The sequence below is a fragment of the Suncus etruscus genome, chromosome 13, assembly GCF_024139225.1.
Source record: "Suncus etruscus isolate mSunEtr1 chromosome 13, mSunEtr1.pri.cur, whole genome shotgun sequence".
Taxonomy (NCBI): domain Eukaryota; kingdom Metazoa; phylum Chordata; class Mammalia; order Eulipotyphla; family Soricidae; genus Suncus; species Suncus etruscus.
The window spans coordinates 29,165,025-29,190,529 of record NC_064860.1 but is presented as its reverse complement, the minus strand read 5'-3'; the positions used below and the strand labels follow the sequence as shown (position 1 = coordinate 29,190,529).

At 40.9% G+C, this 25,505-nt stretch overlaps 1 protein-coding gene across 1 annotated transcript in view; it reads left to right on the top strand.

The window, feature by feature from the left end:
* MYLK (myosin light chain kinase) overlaps nucleotides 1-1,167 on the top strand; it is a 244,404-nt gene extending 243,237 nt beyond the window's left edge. Inside the window, exon 31 of the mRNA XM_049785945.1 lies at nucleotides 383-1,167. Within this exon, the coding sequence (XP_049641902.1) occupies nucleotides 383-630 (248 nt within the window). The 3' untranslated portion in view covers nucleotides 631-1,167. The remainder of the gene's footprint in view (nucleotides 1-382) is intronic.
* The last annotated feature ends 24,338 nt before the right edge of the window (nucleotides 1,168-25,505 follow it).

Sequence of the window (25,505 nt, the reverse complement as noted above, 5' to 3'; positions counted from 1 at the left end):
TTTTTTTTCAGGGTCTATTTTTAATCAAGAAAACATTATTTGAATATATTTACTTTTATGAAAATTATTAAAAGTAATTATTTTTAAATGTGTTTATTCTGCTCTAGGCATACAGGAGGAATGGGCATGCATTTCCTCAGTAGTATTTGTATGTTTTAGAAGATACCAGTGGTACAAGTCCTACCTGGAGTGGGTGTGGAGTGAAATGTAAAATACCTTATTTGAAATTATACTTATTAGTATCTAAATTACTTGGTATCAAATATCAAAAGAGCAAACACATTTGTCTTTCATTCCTCCCCTTCAAAAATGTGGGCAGCCTATACAGGTTAGAAATTTGGAGTCACAGTTTCTGCCCCTCACCTTCCCTCCTGTGCTGCAGGTTACCCAGACCCTGAGGTCGTCTGGTTCAAGGACGAGCAGTCCATCCGGGAGTCCCGCCACTTCCAAATCGACTACGACGAAGAGGGGAATTGCTCCTTAACTATCAGCGAGGTCTGCGGAGATGATGATGCCAAGTATACCTGCAAAGCTGTCAACAGCTTGGGGGAGGCCACCTGCACAGCAGAGCTCATTGTCGAAACCATGGAGGAGGGAGAAGGGGAAGGAGAAGAGGAAGAAGAAGAGTGAAGCCAAGCCAGGAAAAGGAGTTTCTAAGTCAGATGACAAGGACTATTTCTGTAAAGTTCCAGATAGTGAAGCACCTAGTGTGACCAATGATATAGGCCATTTGGAGGGTGAGGGATGGGTGTGGACTTAGCAAGGGCAGTTGATTACCTGGCAGCATGCTTGATGGGCATTACTTTGAATTTGTTGACACCATGATCTGCGCTCCTTTCATGATATTTCACTTCCAGAGATTGCCAGTAGCCTACTGATAATTCCAGAGTTGCTTTTAGAGAGAAAGTAACCAAAAGGGCTATTTTTCTGGGCAAAGTCATAAATCCCTGAAAGCATTCATGAATAAATGACCCTTTTAGCACAGTTCAGCCCTGGGGTTCAGTGAAGCCCCTCGAAGTTCCCCTCAAGCCCCATTCTGAGAGAAGGATCTTCTCTAGCGCTATAGCTTTTCAGACATTTTATTCTGCAAACAGACAAGCCATTTCAACTGACAAGGCCTGTTTGTTTTGTTTTGTTTTTAATCCAAACTATGCAGTAGACAGTCAGACTTTTTCGTTTCCCTCTCCCATCCTCCTGGCCCATATTTCTGGATCTAAACTTGCCATGAGTTCCAGTTTGCCATGCTTAGATTCTGAGCTCAGGTTCCCTGCTCAAGGACGACTCTGCTTCCTTAAGAAAAGTAGAATCTCCTTTCTTCCAAAAGCAGTGTGAAATCTAAACATATCCCCCACTTTACAGATATTGAACAGCTTCAGATATTTTTCTAAGAATCCAGGAAGGCAGGAGAAGATCAAAATATCCTTACTAATGTGCTTTATTCTGAGTCTGGGATTTTTATTCATGCTGTTGCAGACTAGCAGCTCTGCATATGTGGTACAGATTTCTCTGTTTGAATGTATGAAAAACCAGTTTGCCAAGAAGTGAGTCCTAATTATTTATTGGCCACTCGGAAACAAATTTCAACTGATGCAGACAGAGCTCTAGAAGTCCACATTATTTGGTGTTTCCTTCAGGAGAACCTGGGTTGAATACACCTTCCTTCTACATACTCTCCAAAGAACACTTTTGGGGTTCCACCATGTTTTTCTTCTAGAATGTGCATTCATCATGCCTTGCCCCCAACTTGAAATAGATCCTTAGGCCTGATAAATGCACTCAGACTTGCATCGTTAGAGATTTTTTTTTAATTTTCTTTCACTATTTGGCACTTAAATTTTTCTTTATAAAACTTTTTGAAGGTCATAAATAATGACCTTAAGTGGATATGCCTAATACTTTTCCTTTATGTGCGTGTGTGTAGCTTTCCAAATATTTTTTTTTTCTTTTCCACTGTTTGTAAAGTGCAACAACTTAATCTCTCAAGGGACTTTTAAACAGTTCCTTAAGAACCAATTTTAAATGACTTCAGTGCAATCTTACACAGTATCAACATTAGAAACTGGGTGGTACTTATTCTCTAGTTATCTTGCATTCTATTTTTATTGGCTTTCTGCTGCTAGTTGCCAATTGCCAGTATTTTTCCCTTTTTTGCTTTTTAAACAGTTATACTACATTTCATAATAGCCACAGTATTGCCACAATTTATTCTAATAAAGTGTTTTTAATTTGATTTAGAGCAACCTTAGCTTTCCTTGATCACTTTTCATTGTGTTCCAACTATAATCCTCCTTGTGTGTATGTTGTGTGTATGCGTGCATGTGTGGTGTGTGTTTGTTTACAGGTTTTTCAATGCCTTTCTGAAATAGTGTTCATGTTCTCCAGTTTATTAAGCCATCCAAGTGGTAAATGAGAACAATACAGTTAACTGTAGTTAGCTCACAATTTTTAAATAAAGAATACCACAATGCACACTGTTTGTTCAATCTTTGTAGCTTTCTCTTTCGTTCCATGCAAGAGGGCCCATCTAGATCTTGAACATTGAAAAACAATTGCTTCAAAAAGACAGAAAAAGAAAAACAGAAAAACAATTGCTTTGGATCAGAGAAATGGTTCAAAGGGATGAATGCATTCTTGTATGCAGGAGACTGGGGACCATCCCTGGCACTACAATCTCTAAGCAAAGAACTTGGAATAGTTTCCAAAACCAAACCCCCTCAAAAAAAGAAAGTGGGGTTGAGGGGTATACTAGTTGGAATTGGAGAGATATTACAGACACTTATTTGGCATGCAGCCAACCCAGTTTTATCCTCAACACCACATATGATCCCCCCGCAAGTACTGCCAGGGTTCATTCCTGAGCACAGAGCCAGGAATAAGCCCTGAGCACTGCAGGATACGTATGGCCCAATCTTCTCACCCCCCCTCCCCAAATTAAACATTTGCTACTCTGTTATGACTAATATGATTGTATTTTACTAAGAAATAGTAGGCTTATTTACCCCTAATTTACCCCTAATTGAAACATTCAGTTCAAAGTTTCTCTCAAACATCACTTGATTTTATTATATCTTAGATATTTCAGTATCTTCTTAACGCTAAATTTTTTTGTTTTGTTTTGTTTTTGTTTTTGTTTTTTTTTGGGCCACACCCAGTGATGCTCAGGGGTTACTCCTGGCTATGCGCTCAGAAATTGCTCCTGGCTTGGGGGACCATATGAGACGCCGGGGAAAAGAACTGCAATCCATCCTGGGTCAGCCCCGTGCAAGGCAAATCCCCTACTGCTGCAATATCGTTCTGGCCCCACCTAAAGCTAAATTTATCACTTTTAGAATGAAACAATATTGTCTTCATTAATTTTGGGGGGCACATACAGCTTAGCTCAGGGCTTACCCCTGGCTTTGCACTTAGAGATCACTCCTGGCAGAAATTGGGGGGCCATATATGGAGCTGGGAACTGAACCCAGATTGACCATTTGCAGCACAAAAGCTTGTATTTCAGTCTTCAGTCTTTAGTCACTAAATGGTATTTCTTTATGAAACTAGAAAGATATGCCACCTGTTGTCAGTTCCAACTTTTTTATATAAATATCTTTCTATCATTGTATCAAAATGTCTTGAGTTTTACTTTACCTCTCATCAAGTTTTTAGAAGTCTTCGTGAACAAGAATCAGGGAGGCAATGATACTTGAATTCTAAAGAAACTCAATTCTCAACTTAAAAACATACACATACAAAAGTACTATATTTTTTTGCACTTGCATTTTAAGTGGAAGGCTAATGTCTGTAGCCGTGATGACAGGGTTACCAGTGAGGCTCCCCCCTAGGTGCCAGGTTAGGTGGGTTTTCTGACTGGTGCTAACCTGGGCTGTGAGCTGAAACATGACGTCCTCTGTTCCAGAACATATTAGTCAATGCTCAGTTCTCCCTAGTTACTCACAATATGTGGGGTGGTCTCTATCCCACCCAGAATGGAGGGAGACATTGCTCAGCAAGAACTGAACCCTGTTCTTATCAATGACTAGTATTTTAGGGTTCTCTGTGATTACAATCTAACCTAGACTTTCCTGTTTAAGTTTATCATCACCTCCTAGATCTGTTTGACTAATAAGGTAGCGCTCATACTGTGTTATTTAAATCAAATAAAAAGTCAGAGAGATAAGGATCTTGCTTTGCAAGAAATGCAAGTGCAAAGACAAGACTTATTTTGCATGCAGCCAGCCTATTTTGATACTTGACACCACATATGGTTTTCTGACCCTGCCAGAAGTGACCCCTAGATACAAAGTCTGGGGTAAGCCATGAGCACAGCCGAATATGCCCCCTCCCCCAAAAAAGAAAACATTCAGGCTTCATATATACAGTGTCCCAACCTCCCCTACCCACACAAACACACATATAAATCTTCTATCATTTCCCTACCATGTAAGCTTCTAATACCAGTTTTTTTAAGTTCTGTTGCCTTTGGTCACATTTAATTCCCTTACTCAACATCTTTATATCCCATATATATGAGAAAGATTATCTAGTGAAGAGTGTAAAGGGTTCAAGATTGCATGCGTGAAAGCCTTATAGTAACAGTATTGTAAATCATAGTTACTAAAAATAAATTGTTTTAAATTATTTCGTTCCAAGAACCAAAGAGATAGTACAGCAAGTAGGATGATTGCCTTGCATGTAACTGACCTGGATTCCATCCCTGGCATTTCATATGGTTTCTTTAGCCCACTAGGAGTGAGTGATCTCTGAGTTCTGCCAGGTGTGTCCCCCCAAAATCAAAATTCTAGCCTGAGAAATAGTACAGGGAATTTGGGGGTCTTATATACTTATGGTCAATCTCTATATCATTCCAGCACTGCATATGGTCCTGCTCATCTTTAGATATGACCCAAACCAGACAAAAATTATGTAAAATAAGCATGGAGAGTATGATTACAGTTTCCTCAACCATATGATATAGACCCATACTGAACTCTTTATTCTTGATTCATTCTTTTTGTATTTTTTCACTTTTTAAAGACATTTAAAAAGTGCCAGGTCTATGTTCCTTACTATAAAACCTAAGTAGGCCATAGCTCACAAGCAATAACCAGATAACTTGAAGCAACCTGATAAGTAGAAACACCTGTGTTCTTAGACCTTGGAGCTGCTTCAGCTAGATACAGGTGAGTCAAGGGTTGGGGTGAACAGGAGGAAGTAGTTGGCTGACTAACAGCTGCAATGGGTTAATCTCAGGCCATTTATCCCAATTCCCTCCTCCCTGGGATTGGGTATTTTAGCCCAGAGAGCAACAGCACAGCATACAGATTCTTAATTTCCTTTTTTCTTTTGGTGGGGGGGGGGGGTCACTGAGACTCCAGTGCAGATCTCATATACTCATGTGTAATTCTTTACCACTGAACCATATCCCTGGTTGAAGGCATGATATTTATGAGCATTAGTTTTTTGAAACATTACCATGCTCTTGTTTTTGCTTTTATTTACTTTTCTAATTTTAGTTTCATGTTCATAAGTATATAAGACCCCCAAATTCCCTGTACTATTTCTCAGGCTAGAATTTTGATTTTGGGGGGACACACCTGGCAGTACTCAGGGATCACTCACTCCTAGTGGGCTAAAGGAACCATATGAAATGCCAGGGATGGAATTTAATGCAGGCAGAAGTTTTCCCACTTCTGAGCCCTACTTTGGAAATAGCCCTTACTTTTCCAAAAATTCCATCAGCAATAATTTTAAAAGAAAATTATTTTTCACATGTTCTTGTTCTGGAACTAGGTTTCTTTCAGGTGGAAATAACCTGTCCATTTGTTCCTTTCATTTGGATTGTGAGGTTAGGGGGCCATTTGAGGGCCATACCCAACAGTACTCAGAGCAATCCTGGCTCTGACCTCAGGAATCATTCCCAGTGGTGCTAGAGGGGCCTTATGTGGTGCTGGGGATCAACTTGTGCAAGGCAAGTACTTTTAACCCAATATTATCTCTCCACATACTCCGTTTATTTTTATTTTTAGTTATGATCAAGCCTCAGAGATGCAAGATGAGACACATCCCTTTGGCATCATTAATCTCTTTCAGCAGATATGAGCAATCTCTGGTGGTTAAAGACTAAGATGTGCTGTAGGGTTTCTCCACAACTTTGATGCAGAGGGGTAGGTGTCAACAAAAGAGAGCCTAGGCTGAATCCATTGCACAAGTCTTTGCAAGCGGTCATACAACCTGTCCTATCAGATCCAGGAAGCTCTCCATCTACCTCTCCAAAATGTGCTCATAAAAGTGGTGCAGCAGGAAACAAGGAAGAGTCTGGCTAATGAGGTCAGCAGTCAGTCAGAAGAGGCCCAGCTCCAGCTCTACCTCTTACTGGAGCCTTGTAACTCATGCCTCAGATTCCTCATCTATGAACTAAGAGAATAGTGCTTCCTTCACAGGTGTTACAGGCCTTAAGTAAGCTGGTGCAGTTAACTCCCCATTAAAACCCTCTTTTTTTTTTTTTTTTTTTTTTTTATCTTTTGGGATTGGGGGTGTGGGACACCATCATGTGGGATCACTCCCAGTGTGGCTTTGGAAGCTATATAATGCTGGGGATCAAACTTGAGGCTTCTTTGGAGAAAAATGTGCTCCATCTTTTGAGCTATTTTCCTGGCCTCCTTTTTTGTTGTTTGGATTGGTTCGGAGGCCACTCCCAGCAATGCTTAGAAACTATTCCAGGGTTGGTGCTCAGAGATCACTTTTAATAGGCTCAGGAGACCTGCAGTATCAGAGAACAGATCTAGCTCCAATCCCTCCTTTGATTCCTTTGATATCAGAAGCATTGTTTGCCCTCCAGGAACTAATTATACTTCTGCAGAAACAAAACAAATATGTGAAAAGGCTATATACTAGTAACAGATAGAAATATTTAGTGGGCCAGACAGATTGTATAGGAGGTAAGAGTCTTGCATGTGGCTGGTTCAAGTCCCTTGGCACCACATATGATCCCCGAAGCATCAAGCTCAAGCTCCTGAGCACTTCTGAGAATAGGCAAAACTGCCTCCAACTCCTAAAAAGAGGTTTATTTAAATTTCACTCTTTCCCCAGAAAGGGATATTTCAAACTAAAAATGTTTACACATTTGTCCCTAAAATTGTTTTGTATTTAGGAAATTCTATAACATACAACCTTTTGTTTTCTAAAGAAAAGTTATAGTTTTGACTCTTCAGAGTCAAAGAAATAAAGTTAATCTGACCTGATGAGTCTAATTTTCAATCAAAAGACAATTTCTCAGAGTTATTTGACTTTATACTAACCCTTTTAACCTTTATCCTCTCCAATTTTTCTGACATTCCACTAATATTTACAATAGCTCATTCCCATTGACTTGTTTCTGGCTATCTATTAGCCACAGAACAAATAGGTTTACCTAGGCAGACCCTGGAAAATGCTGGAGAGATACCTTTCTATATTTTCTAAAATTCTCAACAGGGAGATTTCTGTTTTTCTGAGAATTGAGAGAATCAAGATCTTTGGAAATGGCTGGAGAGAGAGCTGAAGAGGCTGAGTGCAGGCTTACTCCATCCCCTGCAGTGTGTGGCCCCTAAGAACTGCTGAGAACAATCACTAAAGTAATACCTGAATACTCAATGTGCCCCCCCAAAAAAAATTTGGAGCCAAAGAGCACAGCTGTAGGGCATCTGCCTTGCACACAGCCAATCCAAGACAGATGGTGGTTCGATTCTGGGTATCCCATATGGTCCTCCATGCCTGCCAGGAGCGATTTCTGAGCTCACAGCCAGGAGTGACCCCTGAGTGCCACCGAGTGTGACCCCAAAATAAACAAACAAACAAACAAAAGACTAAGAAAAAAACCTTGGAGCTATTCAGACAAGAATGGGGGAGAGTGTTGAAAAATACCAGCATTTTGGAAGAGGGAGAGTCCATAGATTAATGGAAAATGGACTTTAGCCAGAGAAGCTGACTTCTGACTTCCTAGAGGAGGAAGCTAGCAGGAATAGCAGCCTACCTAAACATAGATCTTCAAGTACAAGAGCCCAAAGGAACTGGGTACTAGGAAAGGAGGGTCTCCAAGTCCAATGAGTTAAGTCAGGATGTTATGCCTTGCATTTATAAGGCACTGGGTTCCATCACCAAACCCAAAAAAGTAAATAAGATTTACTTTGTAAAGGAAGGCAGAGTTAGAGTGGTAGAAGAAACAATCACTACAGAGAAGAACCCAAAATCCAGGAAGGCAGTCTGAACACATCAATAGTCCCTATGGCTTGAGTTTAGAAAACAGCTTGGTAGTAGAGGATCATTATCTGGCTCTGGTGTTAAAAATAATAGATGAACTTCTTTAAAGTTAAATTGGTTGCCAAGAAGCCAGATAGGCTTTTACCATCCTACTCTCTTAGTTAATGTCACATTTTAATTGATTTACAGTAGAAACTCAGGGGCTGGAGAGATGGCTCAACATTTGAGCACATGTTTTACAAGCAGGAGCACTAGGATCAATCATGGCATCATATGATGCCCCACTACCACCAGAATTTGTCCATGCACCCAGCCCTCACCCCTGCTGAGCCAAGAGAATATGATGTTAGTCTTGCATCTACTGCCTCTACCCTGGCTCAATAAAGAATATGCTCTAATAAAACTTAAGAGAAAGGTACATGTTGTGTGTCTAGTCCTGGTATTTTTACAAAAATAGAATGTTAGCCAACTGCACCAGCTGCTTAGAAAAATAGGACATACCTAAGATATAGAAAGTATGCTGCTCCCCTTAAAAATTTAACAAGCTCAGCTGACATTGTCCTTTTATGGCATTGCCCCTTTTGGCCAGCTTTGGCCACCTGTACCCTACAAAAAAAACCCTGCTTTTCTCAATAAAGATGGGACTGCTCAACAAAAACCCTCGCTGTATCCGTGTGTGCTTTCTCTCATACTGAGGGTAAGGATCCTTCTCTTCCTTCCAATCTCCGTTAGGAGAAGCGTTACTGAAGAGGCTTTCAACTCCCTCCCGAGTTCCTGATTCACCTTTACTGGCTGAGTTGCTGTTGGGGCTCTCTGGGAGGGCAGCCAACACCAAATAAATAAAATAGAAACTAGAGAGCCTGGGGCCAGAGAGAGAGCATGGAGGTAAGGTGTTTGCCTTTCATGCAGAAGGTCATTGGTTTGAATCCTGGCATCCCATATGGTTTCCCAAGCCTGCAATTTCTGAGCGTGGAGCCAGGAGTAACTCTTTAAGCGCTGCCGGGTGTGACCCAAAAACCAAAAATAGGGACCGGGCGGTGGCGCTAAAGGTAAGATGCCTGCCTTGCCTGCGCTGGCCTTGGACGGACCGCGGTTCGATCCCCCGGTGTCCCATATGGTCCCCCAAGCCAGGAGCAACTTCTGAGCACATAGCCAGGAGTAACCCCTGAGCGTTACCGGGTGTGGCCCAAAAACCAAAAAAAAAAAAAACAAAAAAATAAATAAATAAATAAATAAAAGAAACTCGAGAGCCAGAGATATGGCTTGCATGCAGAGATATGATATGCAGGCAGTCAACCAGTTTGATCCCCAGCACCTCATGGTGCCCTGAGCACCAACTGGAGAGAACACCTTACGCATCAATAGGTGTGTCCCAAAAACCATCGGGTAAAAATGAGAAATTTTCAGGGCTGAGGAGATGCAGAGCTGAAATAGCAGAAATCATGTCTCACCAGCACACAACACTGAGTACAAGCATAGCAATAACACCCAGTTCTGCCAAGCCTGAGCATAACAAGAGCGTGATTTTATTCAAAAATTATAATAAGGTGGGGCTGGAGAGATAGCACAGCAGTAGGGCATTGTCTTGCATGCGGCTGACCTTGGAGGAACCCGGTTCCATTCCTGGCATACCATATGGTCCCTCAAGCCTGTCAGGGGTGATTTCTGATTGAAAAAGCAGGAGTAACCCCTGAGTGCAACTGGGTGGGGCCCAGAAACCAACAATCAATCAATAAATAAAGTTTAAAAAATTATAATAAGGGTCAGAAAGAGAGATTGCACAGAGAGGTTAAGGTACATTAACCTTACAGGTAGTCAACCTGGTACCCCAAACAACAGGTACAACCCTAGAGACTCCAAACATCTCTGGGGTGGCCCAGATAATTCCTGACACTGAAGAAGTGTTTTTTTATACTTTTATAAAAGAGCACTTTTATACTTGGGCCCTAGCACTGAACCACTGACCCCTTCAGCCAAGATTTATCAGAATTGACACTGGTTTTCCTGTTTTTTGTGGGATCCCCCCACAAAAAAAATTTATGTAGCTAATTTAACTAATCTTCATTTAATACAACTTGCCTAACCTAAGCATAATTTTTTTATTTCCTCTGTAAAATTAATTAACTGATGTCCACACTTCTCCTCCTACTAACCCAGTTGTATGCTCATCAAGAGTCAATTGGGCTTGTTCTTATTTATGCCAACTACACTTGCAATTACATAATTCAATTATTATAAATCTAGCCGAAATGGAGAGCTAACAGGAAGAGAATGTGTTCCTATGGAAACCAAACTGATACCATGGTCTCCTGTGACAGACAGCACAACTGCATTGGCCCCTGTCTCCCCAAAATCTACTAAATTGAAAATAAGACAAAAGGCAGAAACTCACAAGGGCAATAGTTAGTGGGCACAAGATAGATGAGAGCTGATGGCAAAATAGAGAATAGACTAGTTGACAAAAAAATTTGCCTAAAAAGAAAGCCAGTAAAAACTCTGAGATTATCAGGCAGAGGTGGAGGAGGAAGAGGAGGACTAAAAATGACTTTAGGACAGTGGTAGGGGGACCTTTGACACTTTGGTTGTGGTGGAAGCAGTAACTATACATTGAGATCATAAATGTTAACATTATTATAACCATACTACTGAAACTCTGATAGCAATAATAATTAGTCAGTAAAGAAGCAGGCAGAAGCAGAAGAATTAAACTGCCTCCTTCCTCTCCTCTCTCCCATATGGTCCCTGACAATGCCTCCCTCAACCTTGGCAGAAAAGAATTTTGTTTTCTGGTGCCAAGACAACTGCTCTACAGCTGAGCCACTTTCCTAGCTCACTTTAGGGATGTGGGGTAGTTCTCAGGGGTTCTTCTGGGTTCTGTGCTCAAGAGTGACCTCCTGACTATGCTCAGAGCTGGGGTGCTGGGGACTCAAACCAGGATCAACCAGACAAGGCAAGGCAAATTGAATTCTGTTGCAATAGCTCTTGTTCTATCTCTCTGGTTCCTTATTTATCTTTTCCTTCCTTGAGGAGGGGTACACCTAAGTGGTGCTCAGGAGACCATGAGTTATCAGAGATGGAACCCAGGCCTCCTGAAAACAAGCAGCCCTTGAGTTATCTTTCTGACCTGTTATTGCAAGTTTTGAAAACTTCTAAGCTTTTCATTTATGACTGAGGATATAGCTCAGTAGTCGAGAATTTGCCTTATGTGTGTGAGGCCTTGGGATCCAATTTTGGGTTTGACATGTTCTCCTAAGTAGGACTGGCAGGACCAACCCTCCTCCCCCAAGCATAGCTGGGTATGGCTCCCAAAGTGCAGTAACAAATATTCTAAAGTCAACATTCAGATATCATTTCATAAATATACCAAGATATAAAATTCACTTCGGAGGGGATATATACTTAGGGATGCTCAGGAGCTAGATCCTTTATCCTCAGAAGTGATCCTGGTCCTGCTTGAGGGTTTCTCTGTAGTAGTAGGAATTTGAATCTAAAGCACAACATGCAAGGTAAATATAACCTCAAAAGATTAATTAAATATTTTTGGAAAATAATCCTTTAAGCATTTTTTTCAACTGCATTCATAAATGTGATGAACACATTTCATTTTCATTTTAAATTCTGCAATTGTTACTATAGGACTCTGGAGAACTAAGGTTACCAAAGGGGCGAAGGGAGAAAGGATCACAGAGATAGGACAGAGATTTTGATACTTTAGATGTAGATACATTGCAGTCCCATATTTTGAAAAGGTGTGATATTGCATCCCTAAATATATATGGCTGGGTAAACCAATGCTATCTTTTTTGTTTTTTTTGCTATTGTTCTTTTTCTTTTATCTTTCTTTTAAAATTTCTTCACTTCCTTCTTATTTTTTATTTTTTTTATTTATTATTTATTTATTTATTTATTTATTTATTTATTTATTTTTGGTTTTTGGGCCACACCCGGCGGTGCTCAGGAGTTACTCCTGGCTATCTGCTCAGAAATAGCTCCTGGCAGGCACGGGGGACCATATGGAACACTGGGATTCGAATCAACCACCTTTGGTCCTGGATCGGCTGCTTGCAAGGCAAACGCCGCTGTGCTATCTCTCCAGGCCCTTTATTTATTTTTTTAAATAATATTTTACTTAAACGACCAATGTTATTTTAATAAAGATTAAGGGGCCAGAGTGGTGGCGCAGCAGTAGGTCATTTGCCTTGCACGCAGATGACCAAAGATGGATTGCGGTTCGATCCCCTGGCGTTCCATAAGGTCTCCCAAGCCAGGAGTGATTTCTGAGTGCATAGCCAGGACTATAGCTCGGGTGACCTGAGTGTCACCAAGTGTGGCCCAAACAAACAAACACAAAAGTTTCAAATAAAAATAAAGAAATAGGGGGCCAGAGAGATAGCATGGAGGTAGGGCATTTGCCTTGCATGCAGAAGGACTGTGGTTCAAATCCTGGCATCCTATATGGTCTCCTGAGCCTGCCAGGAGCGATTTCTGAGTGTAGAGCCAGGAGGAACCACTGAGCGCTGCCAGTTGTGAACAAAAAAAGAAAGAAAGAAAGGAAGGAAGGAAGGAAGGAAGGAAGGAAGGAAGGAAGGAAGGAAGGAAGGAAGGAAGGAAGGAAGGAAGGAAGGAAGGAAGGAAGGAAGGAAGGAAGGAAGGAAGGAAGGAAGGAAGGAAGGAAGGAAGGAAGGAAGGAAGGAAGGAAGGAAGGAAGGAAGGAAGGAAGGAAGGAAGGAAGGAAGGAAGGAAGGAAGGAAGGAAGGAAGGAAGGAAGGAAGGAAAAAGAAAGAAAGAGCCAGAAAGCACTGCAAAAGCACAGCACTTATCTTGCACATGGCCAGTCCAGGTTTGATTTTTGTCATACCAAATGGTCCCCAGAACCACTAGGAGTGATTCCTGAGTGAGAGCAGGAGTAATCTCTGAACATAACCAGGTTTTTCCCCTCCATTCCCACCAAAAGGAGAGAAAGAGAGAGAGAGGGAGAGAGGGAGAGAGGGAGAGAGGAAGAGAGGGAGAGAGGGAGAGAGAGGGAGAGAGGGAGAGAGATGGAGAGAGGGAGAGATGGAGAGAGGAAGAGAAAGAGAGAGGGAGAGAGAGAGAGAAATAACAATGGCAATGTTCATGGTTTGATCCCAGAAACCACTAAGAAACCACTAAAAAAAACTTTGGATTTTCTTAAAAAAAAAAAAGAAAGAAAGAAAAAAAACTACCCACCAAAAAGTTCCTAATAAATACTTTTAAAATAAAATAAGTCTCATAAATAGATTACTAATATGGTGGTGGTGTGGGCAGATAGATGAAGGCATCCCTGGCAATAAATTCTTTTTCCTTTATTAAAAGAAGTTGTGGGGCCAGAGAGATAGTACAGCAGTAAGGCATTTACCTTGCATGCAGAAGGTCACTGGTTCGAATCCCGGCATCCCATATGGTCCCCCGAGCCTGCCAGGGGCGATTTCTGAGCATAGAGATAGGAATAAGCCCCTCCAAGAATGATCTTGAGAACAGAGCCAAGGGATAAATCCTGAGCACAGCCAGTGTGACACAAAAACAAAATAAAATAAAAATGAAATTACATGTTAACTTGTTTCTATAAATCCCTTTCACTGCTAGAAATAATAAGAATATTATACTATATGATTTGAATGATATATTGCTGCCATATTTGATAAACTTCATTGCTTCGTTACTTTTGAGTTTATAAATATTTAGATTTATTTACTTGAAGGAATATTAATTTCTCTTTGGGAGAAACTTAAATGAGTTTGCTTTATAATTTTTGAGGTTTAGGGATAAGAGAGCAGCAGGTAGGGTACTTGTCTTGCACGAGGCCAAACAGAATGTGTTTCCTAGCATTCCTATATGTTCCCCAAAACCCACCCAGTGTATTCCCAAGTGCAGAGTCAGGAGTAACCACCGAGCACCAAAGAGTGTGGCCCCAAACAAACCAAAATTGGAGGTTTGCTTGTTTGTTCAGGGCCACACCCAGCAGCACTACTCAGTGTTTACTCCTTGCTCTGTTCTTAGTGGGGTTCAGGGGACCATATATGGTTCCAGGCATCAAATCTTAGTTAGCCAGTTTGGCAGGACTCAGGTGCTACTCTCCATTCTGCAGACTTGGTCACTCGTGGCAGTGCCAAGGAACAAACTGTGACCACTGTCTTTGAGCCAAAGATCCAGCATACAATACATCAAAGAATTTCCTGACTGCAAGGAGGTCAGTAACAGAGCACATTGATTAGCATTTCTCTTGGAATGTCCTTGCAGACCAGCCTCTTATTCTTTGTTTCTGAATTTACCTTAACCTTAACCTTAACATTCCTCTTATCCCACTGCCCTTTGGCAGATTAAGTGCATCTAAGATTTTGCTAAACTAGGTTGGGTGGGGGAGAAGGGGAGGAAAACTTTTTTTGTCCTCCGCAGAAAGTAAACACAGGAACTTAAAAGACTTTGATGAGCTAAGCTGTACTCATAAAACTATTTATCAGAGAGAAAACAAATCCCTCACATTGAATGCATATTTGAAAGCAGATGCCTTTACCCACCCAAGATAAATACTAATATATCTATATGTTTTACAGCTATATAACATAAAATAAAGTTATATTACATATGTATATGTAACTATGTATACCTCATATTGCCCCAACATTCCTGGGTCTTCACCGGCTGGACAAGTAAGCAAACCAAGTAGGAGCTGGGCTGGCAGAATGGAATGGATCAATTTTTCTTTTACTTGTCCAAGTAAAAGATAAGAATGTGAACAAACAAGAATAGTTTACTTTCCAAAAAAAATGGTTTAACCATACTTCACTAAAGACTCTCATTTGTCTGTGCAACTCAATACATAGCAACTATATTATGAACTGCTTAATCCCAACCATTTACCTCTCTTGGAAGACCCATTATTAAAAGAATTTTATGCTCTAAAATTATAGAAATATTTTTCACTTAACACATTTTTCCCACCTAATACTCTGGTAGAGTAATATTTTCTTTTCTTTCCTATGTATAAATATTTTTATTTTCTGAACTAACAGGATTTTTGTTAATGCTTTGGTGACTTGAAATTTTTTTTTTTTTTTTTTGGTTTTTGGGCCACACCCGTTTGACGCTCAGGGGTTACTCCTGGCTATGTGCTCAGAAATCGCCCCTGGCTTGGGGGGACCATATGGGACGCCGGGGGATCGAACCGCGGTCCGTTCCTTGGCTAGCGCTTGTAAGGCAGACACCTTACCTCTAGCGCCACCTTCCCGGCCCCTGGTGACTTGAAATTTATAACACCTCTTATATTGTTTTATCCTCTTAGGAAAATAATTTTTTAATGATTTTTATTGTGACCAAAGTGAATAACAAATCTTTTACAGTAATATTTAAGGTACATAGTGACAATGAATCGGGGCCATTCCCACCACCAGGGTTATCCTCCACTCCTTTTCCCAGCATGTGTCCCATATCTTCCTCCTTTGCCCCTTGGAGTGCTAGTGTAACTGTTTTCCTTTCTGTATAGCTTGTTATAGACAGGGTATCGATTCTGTTGTTGATTTTGGGTTTGTTGTTTAAGAATAGATCAATTTTGTACTTTAAGGACTGGTTGGGGCAGCAAGGAGAGAAGAGGAGTTTCCAGGATGAGAAAATGCTTTATTTACTCTGCATATAGATGAGCTTTTCAGATAGAAAAGAACAAGGCATCTACAAATGATCTTATGGCAAGATAACATCCCCAAGCTTCATTCTTCTAGGTATTAAAGTGAGAATTTCTCTCTGTCAGTTGAGGGAAGGCAGAGACCAAGAGCAGCTGTCCCTCCTTGAGTTGAGGAGGTACAAGAAATTTTTTTTTTTTTTTTTTTTTTTTTTTTTTTTTTTTTTTGGTTTTTGGGCCACACCCGGCAGTGCTCAGGGGTTACTCCTGGCTGTCTGCTCAGAAATAGCTCCTGGCAGGCACAGGGGACCATATGGGACACCGGGATTCGAACCAACCACCTTTGGTGCTGGATTGGCTGATTGCAAGGCAAACGCCGCTGTGCTATCTCTCCGGGCCCACAAGAAATTCTTGATCTTCAAGGTCTCTGATGACCTAAATAATCTGCCTTAGTAGCCCAACTCTGAGAATAGACAGTTCTGAGAACCTTTTCTTCCTTCTGATTTCTCCCATTCCTAATTGTTAATCTTTAAAAGATCATTTAAAAATCAGGGCCAGAGCAATGGTGCAGTGATAGGGCATTTGCTTTCCACACAGCTGACCTAGGACGGACCTTGGTTCAATCCCCTGGCATCCCATATGATCCCCCAAGCCAGGAGTGATTTCTGAGTGCATAGCAAGGAGTAACCCCTGAGAGTCACCGGATGTGCACTCCCCCCACAAAAAATCATTTAAAAAAAAATAAAAAGATAGCAGACCTGCCCAACAACTGCTGCCATGTCAATGGTTCAGCTTCACTGCTTTCCACTCATTTCAGCAGAGACTCCTAGCCACACAAAAACTCCAGTGTATGCCAATTCTGTGGCTGACATCTCCCAGCAGGTTTGGAGCCAGGCTGGCCCACCTCCTGAAGTCCTAGCAGCTACTGCACAAGAAATCAGCACCATAGATTCAGCTAACTCTTAAAAGAAAAGCACAACTAACAGGAAAATATCATGGGCATACTGGCCACAAAGCTGATCCCACTGGGGTCCTTTGTAAGGCCCTCACAGACTACAAACCATGTCACCATATGAACTCTTTAGCCCAGATTCCCAGATCTCCAAAGTTGTATACCATGTAGCCACAGGACACCCCATAAATTGAGTATTGCTTTCCCAGTAGGAATACAATAAGATGTGAAATTTTAATAGAAGCCCATAAATTCAACAACAACAACTACAACCCGCAATAACAGAAAGATCAACTGGCAACATTCAGCTTAGTAGTAGACCTTCAGATAATGACATAAGGTCCCAGATAGAGAAAAACAAAACAAAACAAAAAAAATTAAAAAAGATCTCATTGTCAGATATGATAATTTCTACATAATTTCATTTTTGTTTTACTTTTTCAGTAATTTTTAAAAATAATTTTTATTGTGACCAATGTGAATTACAAGTCATAAGGTACATAGTGACAGTGGATTAGGGTCATTCCCACCACCAGTGTTGTCCTCTCTCCACCTCTGTTCCCAGCATCATCCCACTCCTCCTCCCTTTGCCCACTGGACTGCTAGTGTAACAAGTCCCCTTTGTATATAACTTGTAAATTGGGAATCTTGATTCTGTTGTCATTGACTTTGGGTTTGGTGGTTAGGTCTGATCATTTTATATTTCCACTCAATGTTCATGTGACTGTTTGCTCTGGTACCATCCACTTTTTCTTCCTCTTCAATTTTTGAGGCAGTACAAGATGATTCAAGTTCTGTGGTTCTGTTGGGAAAAAAAAAAAGCTGGGTGGAGTCAGTCTAGAAGCTTTAAATATCAATTTAAAAGAAGAAAAGGGAAAAAAGGAAAAACAAAACAAGCAACAACAAAAACACAACAGCAACAAAAAACAACAACAAGAAAGGAAAAAAAGGATGGAAGGCTGGTATGGCAAGGTTTTTTTTTTTTTTTTTTTTTTTTTTGGTTTTTGGGCCACACCCGTTTGACGCTCAGGGGTTACTCCTGGCTATGCGCTCAGAAATCACCCCTGGCTTGGGGGACCATATGGGACACCGGGGGATCGAACCGCGGTCCATCCGCTTGCAAGGCAGACACCTAACGTGTAGCGCCACCTTCCCGGGCCCGTATGGCAAGGTTTTGTGGGGCTTTTTGTTTTGTTTTGTCTTGATTTGCATAGGCACAGTAAATATTGGGGAAATTAGAAAGGGAATTCCCTTAGCCTAAGAAATACAGGGTTTCTCCACCCTTGAAGCATACTGTCATGGGAATGACTACAGGCTCCAGATATGCTCATTATCAAACCCCAAGGTCTTTCTATGGTGCCAAGAAATGTTCTGCTCAGTTATGATTGACAAAATTAGTCCTCTGTAATTAGAGATCTTGGTATTTGCACAGCTCATTGGATGAAGTCTAGGGTCAAGTCTTCCTTTATGGTTCTAGAAGTTCTGCTCCATCATGGTTGTTACAGTCAGTCTTCTGTAATTGTGACCTTGGGTTTTGCACAGATCCTAGGATGAAGCCTAGGATAGTCTTTCCTTATGGTTCCAGAAGTTCTGCTCAGTAGCAGTTGTCAAAGTCAGACCTCTGGAATTAGAGATCTTGGTTTTTGTACAAATCCTAGGCCAAAGCCTGGGCTAGGGTCTTTATGATTGGTCTCAGGAAAAGTTCTGCTCAGTCATAGTTGTCAAAGTCAGTCTTCTGTAATTAGTGATCTTGTTTTTTTCACAGATCAAAGGATGGAGTGTCTTCTGATTTCATCTTACCATTAGGTGATGAGGTAGGGCAACCTGCTTTTAGATCAAGTTGTTGCTGTTTCCTTAATCGTATCAACCTAGCACAAGTTGGTGCCAGAATGGTATTAGGAACTCCCTTGAGGGAGCAAAATTTCTTTTAATGAAGTTTTTTTAATATAATATTTATTTTAATCATAGTGGCTTACATATCATTGACGATAATATTTTAGGTACATATTAACATAAAAACAGCGGAGTTCCCATCACCAAATTGTCCTCCCTCCACCTCCGCTCCCGTCCTACCTGCCATATCCTCCTCCCTCAACCCTGGGGGTGCCAGAATAAGTGGTCCCCTCTGTGCGTAGCTTACTACTTAGAAGTCCTACACCTGTTTGGTCTTGGTACCTCCCTTATTTCCCGCTCTAACTGGGAGGTGGGACTAGATAGTTCAAGTTATGTGGTTTTGTTTGAAGAAGAGAAAGGAACTAAACTGGGGGGAAAAAAATCAAATATGCCAAAAATGGGCGGAGTCCTTCTGGAGATTTGAGAGACGAAGGGGAAAAGGAGGGTAAAACACCACATCAGTACAAAAAGAAGTGTCAAGTAAAATATCCTGTGAGCACTCCAACAATAAAGATAAGCACCACATAAAGGCCATGGTCTTGAGATAAAAAACATGGCAGAGCACATAAAGGAAGAAAAAGAAAAGAAGAAAAAAAAACAAATATAAATGGAGACAACAACTTTAATAACCACACCAAAACAAAGAAATCGACAAAAACTAGATAAATAACTAAAAAAGAAAATTGTTTTGTGCTTTTTTGCCTTTTTTTTTCCTTTCCTCCTGTACAGGCACAAAAAATAATGGGGCCATTCGAAAAGGAATTCCCTCGGCCTAAGAGATACAGGGTTTCTCTGCCCTTGAAGTATATTGTCATGGGATTAACTATAGACTCCTGTTAGGTTCATTTACTCTCCTCTTGGTGCTTTTGTGGTGTATGGAAGACTTCTGCTCCGTCCTGGGTGATAAAATCAGACCTCTGTATTTAGAGATCTCGGTGTCTGCACAGGTCAGGGATTGGAACTTATGATGAAGTCTTTCTTTGTGGTTCTAGAAGTTCTGTTCCCTCAGTGCCATTTTAATCCTTCTTCTGTGGTTGGTGGTCTTGGTCTTTGCATTGATCCTAGGGTGGGGCCTGGGATAGCGTCTTTCATTATGTTTCCAGAAGACCCATTCCATTGCAAATTGTAATGAAGTTTTTAAAAAAAATAATTCCATTACTGTTTAGTTGTACCAAATAATATTAAGTAAATTATTCATACCTGCTAAAGTGAAGACTTTAGGGAGGTTGGGAAATTGCTGACAAGGGTAAAATCTTATACTGGTGGTTGAATTGGTATTGGAATACTGAATACCAAGAAAATTCTATCATGAACAACTCTGTAAACCATAGTGTCTAAAATAAAAAAAAAATTGTGGTCGCTTCGGCAGCACATATACTAAAATGGAAATGATACAGAGAAAAAATCGCTCTTGAAGCCCGTAGCTATTCCCATGACAATATGATTCAAGGGCGGAGAAACCCTGTAGCTCTTAGGCCAAAAGAATTCATTTTATACTCTCCCCAATATTTACTGTTCCTATGCAAAAAAAAAAAAAAGCACAAATTTTTTTTTGTTGTTTGTTTGTTTTCTCTCTCTTTTTTTTGCTGGTTTTGTTTTTATTTTGGAATCGTGGTTATTGTTTGGATGCTGTCTTTATTGCTGTGGCACTTTTCAGGTATTTTTGTTTGTTTGTTTGTTTTTTGGTCACTTTAGTTTTGGGTTATTTTTTGTATTGTTGTTAGGTTTTTCTTCCTTTTTCTCTTTCTTCTCTTAAATTGATATTTATAGCCTCTAGAAGGACTCCTCCTATTATTTGCTTGTTTGATTTTTGTCCTTTTTCCCCCTTCAAACAGAACCACATAACTTGAATCATCTTGTTCTGCCTCATAAATTGAGGGGGAAAATAATGGATGGGACCAAGACCAAACATTCATATGAACATTGAGTAGATATAAAAATTACCATACTTAAACACCAAATCCAAAGCCAACAACAACAGAATCAATACCCAGTCTATAAAAAGCTAGACACAGGAGACCACTTATACTAGCATATATACTATACTTATAATAGCAGCTGGGGGTGGGGGGTGGGCAGAGGAAGGGGATATAGGATGCATACTGGGAACAGGGGTGGAGGGAGGACAACATTGGTGGTGGGAATGCCCCTGATTCAATGTCATTCTGTACCTAAAATATTACTGTGAAAGATTTGTAATCCACTTTGGTCAAAATAAAAATTATTAAAAAAAAAAAAAACCAAAAGAAAAAAAGAAATAGCTCCTGGCTTGGGGGACCATATGAAATGCTGGGGGATCAAACCACGGTCCATCCTAGGCTAGCATGGGCAAGGCAGATGCCTTACTGCTTGTGCCACCACTCTGGCACCAACTTTTTCTTAAGTAAATAGTTTTATTTAGGAAGTATAAGAGAGAAAATATACAAAGCTCCTTAAAAGTGAGTTTAAAAGTCACTCCAACTTGGGTTGTACAGATAACTCCAGAATAGAATGATCTGTTTGTTTTGTTTTTTTTTTGTTTTTTTTTTTTTGACCTCACCCATTTGATGCTCAGGGGTTATTCCTGGCTAAGCGCTCAGAAATTGTCCCTGGCTTGGGGGGACCATATGGGACGCCGGGGGATCGAACCGCGGTCCTTTCCTTGGCTAGCGCTTGCAAGGCAGACACCTTACCTCTAGCGCCACCTCACCGGCCCCATGTGATTGAAATCATTGGGTTATCTCTGAGTACCTGATACAGTAAACTGATGTGGAGATGCCCTCTTCCTCACCTTTAAGCTCCATAGGTGATCCAACTTCTGCACAGAGACTAGAGGTTTTTAGCTTTCTAAACTTGTTTAGGAAGGTGGCCCTTAGGGCACCAACTTTGTTAGAGAGAAAATGAATTATTGAGAGAACATTAAATAGTTCACATAATTAATGGAAAACTGAAGAATGAGGTTTGGAACATCGACAAGAGCATGGGCAATTAGACAGCCAGAAATAGAGACTAAATCTATAGAGACAGGAAGTTTGGTTAGTATCCAACTGATTCTGTCCTTGGCATGCCCACCATCGGACATTGAATTCTGCTATTACTGCTTCTCTTCGATCTCCAAAAAGATTCTAAACCTGCATTTTCTTCACTGTGTTACTCCAGAGTCAAGGTCTTAGTGAGGAAGTTAACATGCCCCAATTCTAGAGATAAATAAGCTGGGAAAGGGGTTACTGGCCCATGTTTGAGCTTCTCTATAAGAATTCCCTCCACATACAAAGATATTTAGACATTGTGTGTCCAGAACTGAAAAATACTTATCATATTAGTTAGCTCTGAGAATAGCAGAATAAATAATCTGGCCCCACCAGGCATAAATAGTCAAATGATTTCTTTGAGATCAGTGAAATTCAAAGAACCATGTTTCTACAGGGAAGATTGTACAATCTTTATCTAAAAAGAAACTGTCTTGCAATACACTTCTCAATCCTGTGGGGTGTGTGTGTGTGTGTGTGTGTGTGTGTGTGTGTGTGTGTGTGTGTTGCACCTATTATTAGGAATAGGGAGGAGGACGCAATTAAAACATTTATTTTCTAGTGCCAGATTAAACCCTGCGCCTCTCACATACAAAACTCATACTACCAACACACATTTTTAGCAATAGGTATGCTATTCTAATCACCCTGGGTCACAGTGTTGGGTAATACAGTTTTTAATTTAGGGAGATTGGAAGACCTTAATTTCCATCTATAGCCCTATTAAGAGAGTCCTGGGCCCAGAGAGATGGCACAGTGGCATTTGCCTTGCAAGCAGCCGATCCAGGACCAAAGGTGGTTGGTTCGAATCCCGGTGTCCCATATGGTCCCCCGTTCCTGCCAGGAGCTACTTCTGAGCAGACAGCCAGGAGTAACCCCTGAGCACTGCCGGGTGTGGCCCAAAAAAAAAAACAAAACAAAAAAAAAAACAAAAAAAAAGAGAGAGTCCTGCAAATAAATGTTTTTTTGGTGTAATAAAGACAGCATTTGAATTCCCATTTGATTATCTTCTATTTACTTTTTTATTACTTATTTCATGGTTTTTTTTGTTTTGTTTTGTTTTATTTTGTTGTTGTTTTGTTTTTGGTGGGAGAGATCACATCCAGTATTGAAATTGTGATCAGATGATATTCCTGGCTCTGTGCTCAGGAATGACCTTTGGCAGTGTTCAAGGGACCATATACTGTTCCAGGGATTTAACTAGAGCCAGCAGCATGCAAGGAAAGTGTCTTGCTCCTGTACTATCTAACACATGGTTATAATCTATTTTTAAAGGTTATATCAACACTAAAGGTAGAACTCAATGGTGAAGTATATTTTTTTGCAATACGAAGCTCTGAGTTTAGTCATAAAAACCAAGGGAATAGAAGGAAAGAAATAAAGATTGTAGCAAATACTTTTTTGGTTTGGAGATTACATGCAGCAGTACCCAGGACTCCAGACTGCTCAGGAATCACTCTACACCTTGTCTGGGGATTAGAAACTGGGTTTAACATGCTAGACAAGTACCTTACAATTACTATCTCTGCAGCACTTGTTTGTCTTTTTCTTTTTTCTTCTTTTGCTTCTCTTTTTTTTTGGGGGGGGGGGGAGGTGTTACTGCCAGAGAGTGAACTCTGAGTTTCACACATGTTAGGCATGAGTTTCCACTGAGCAAATCCCAATTATTTGCTTTTATTTACAGTTTTTCCACTTGGTCAATTATCCCTCAATAAAGACTTATTTGGGGGCTGGAGAGACATTACAGTGGGTAAGGTGCATGGCTTGCACACGACCAACCAGGTTCCATTCCTAAAATTCCATATAGTCCCCAGAGTACCAGGAGTGGTAAGTGAGTAAAGAGCCAGGAGTAACCGATGTATCCTCCCTTAAAAATGAACTTTTTCGGGCCCGGAGAGATAGCACAGCAGTGTTTGCCTTGCAAGCAGCAGATCCAGGACCAAAGGTGGTTGGTTCGAATCCCGGTGTCCCATATGGTCCCCCGTGCCTGCCAGGAGCTATTTCTAAGCAGACAGCCAGGAGTAACACCTGAGCATAGCTGGATGTGGCCCAAAAACCAAAAAAAAAAAAAAAAAGAACTTTTTCTTTGAGTTGCATTTGCAGTATTTAGGGGTCACTCCGAACTGGGCTCAGAAATGTGTTACAGGATCAACCCAGACATCTAGCATAAAAAGGACAAACAGCCTGTTAGGCCTTCATTTTTCTTTTTTTGGTAGAGCATCCCAAATAGTGCCCACAAGATCCAGAGACTGCTTCTAATGAGTGTCAACTAACTGGTCTAATTTGGTAGGTCAAAGCAAAGTACTCTGGGGACATCATCTAGGCTTGATGATGCCTAGAACCTGAGGTCCAGGAATTAGTTGGCCACCTCAACAATACCCCAGGGCCTCTACAGTCACCTGATTATACTCTGGGAACTTTGTGGTGCCAGACATCTAACCAGGGTTGACCACATGCAAGGAAAGCATACTAACTCCTGTCTCTGTAGCTCCACAGATCATGATTTGTGTGTGTGTGTGTGTGTGTGTGTGTGTGTGTGTGATAGGGCATGTTAAGCAGTGTTCATGCCTTACTGCTGTCTTTTTTTGTTTTGGGGTTTTTTTGGTTTTGTTTTGTTTTTCATTTGTTTTTGTTTTTTGTTTGTTTGTTTTGTTTTTGGGTCACACCCGGCAATGCTCAAGGGTTACTCCTGGCTCTGTGCTCAGAAATCGCTCCTGGCAGGCTCCGGGGACCATATGGAATGCTGGGATTTGAACCACTGACCTTCTGCATAAAAGGCAGATGCCTTACCTCCATGCTATCTCTCCAGCCCCTATGCAAATGTTCTTAATCCCTGTACTACCTTCCAGTGACAGACCTTGATTTTAAACTTCAATAAATGAAACAATAATGAAAGCATGTATATATGATTATATTAAATATTATATATTGTAGCATGAAATAATTAACGGTGGGGCTGGATGGCGATGGATGGAGGCCTTTGTGCTTAGGCCCCAGCCACGTGGCTTCATCCCCCATGCAGCCGGCAGGTTCCAGGCCCAGGTAATCGGCGTAATCAAGACTCACTCACAGGCAGGCATCAGGAACCATTATCTTTATTCATGCCCTATTCACCACATGTGTGTGGCCTATCTCATAACCTTTTAAGCACTAGTTATTGTTGGCCCTGCATCTAATCCTTTTTCAGCCATCTTTCCTTTGGGCTCCATGCTGGTCCAAGACCAGAAACAGAGGCCCCAAAGCCAGCGAGCTCAGCAGGGCCGACAGGGCAAAGAGCCAAAAGGGCCCGGAATTCCCTCCGTCCAAGCCTTATCTAACTTTTCCAAGACCCCTCCCAGGAATGGGAGGGTCTTGCAGGTAAGGTTACACCTACTATCTGGTTTCCAAGACCCCTCCCAGAAATGGGTGGGTCTTAGGTATCTACACCAACAATATATGTCTTACTTCTTTTATTCAATCTTATATTTGAGATTCATCCAGATTGTTGAGTAAATCTACAAACTATTTGTTTACTTGCATTGCTATGAAGTATCCCATTTTAAGAATTTACCATAGTTAGTTTATTAGACTTTTTTTTTTTTTTTTTGGTTTTTGGGCCACACCTAGTGATGCTCAGGGGTTACTCCTGGATATGCATCAGAAATCGCTCCTGCCTTGGGGAACCATATGGGACACTGGGAATCAAACCCAGGTCCACCCTGAGTCAGCTGCGAGCGTGCAAGGCAAACTCCCTACTGATGTGCTATTCCTCTGGTCCCCATTTACTCTACTTTAGACAAACATTGTATTATAGTCAATA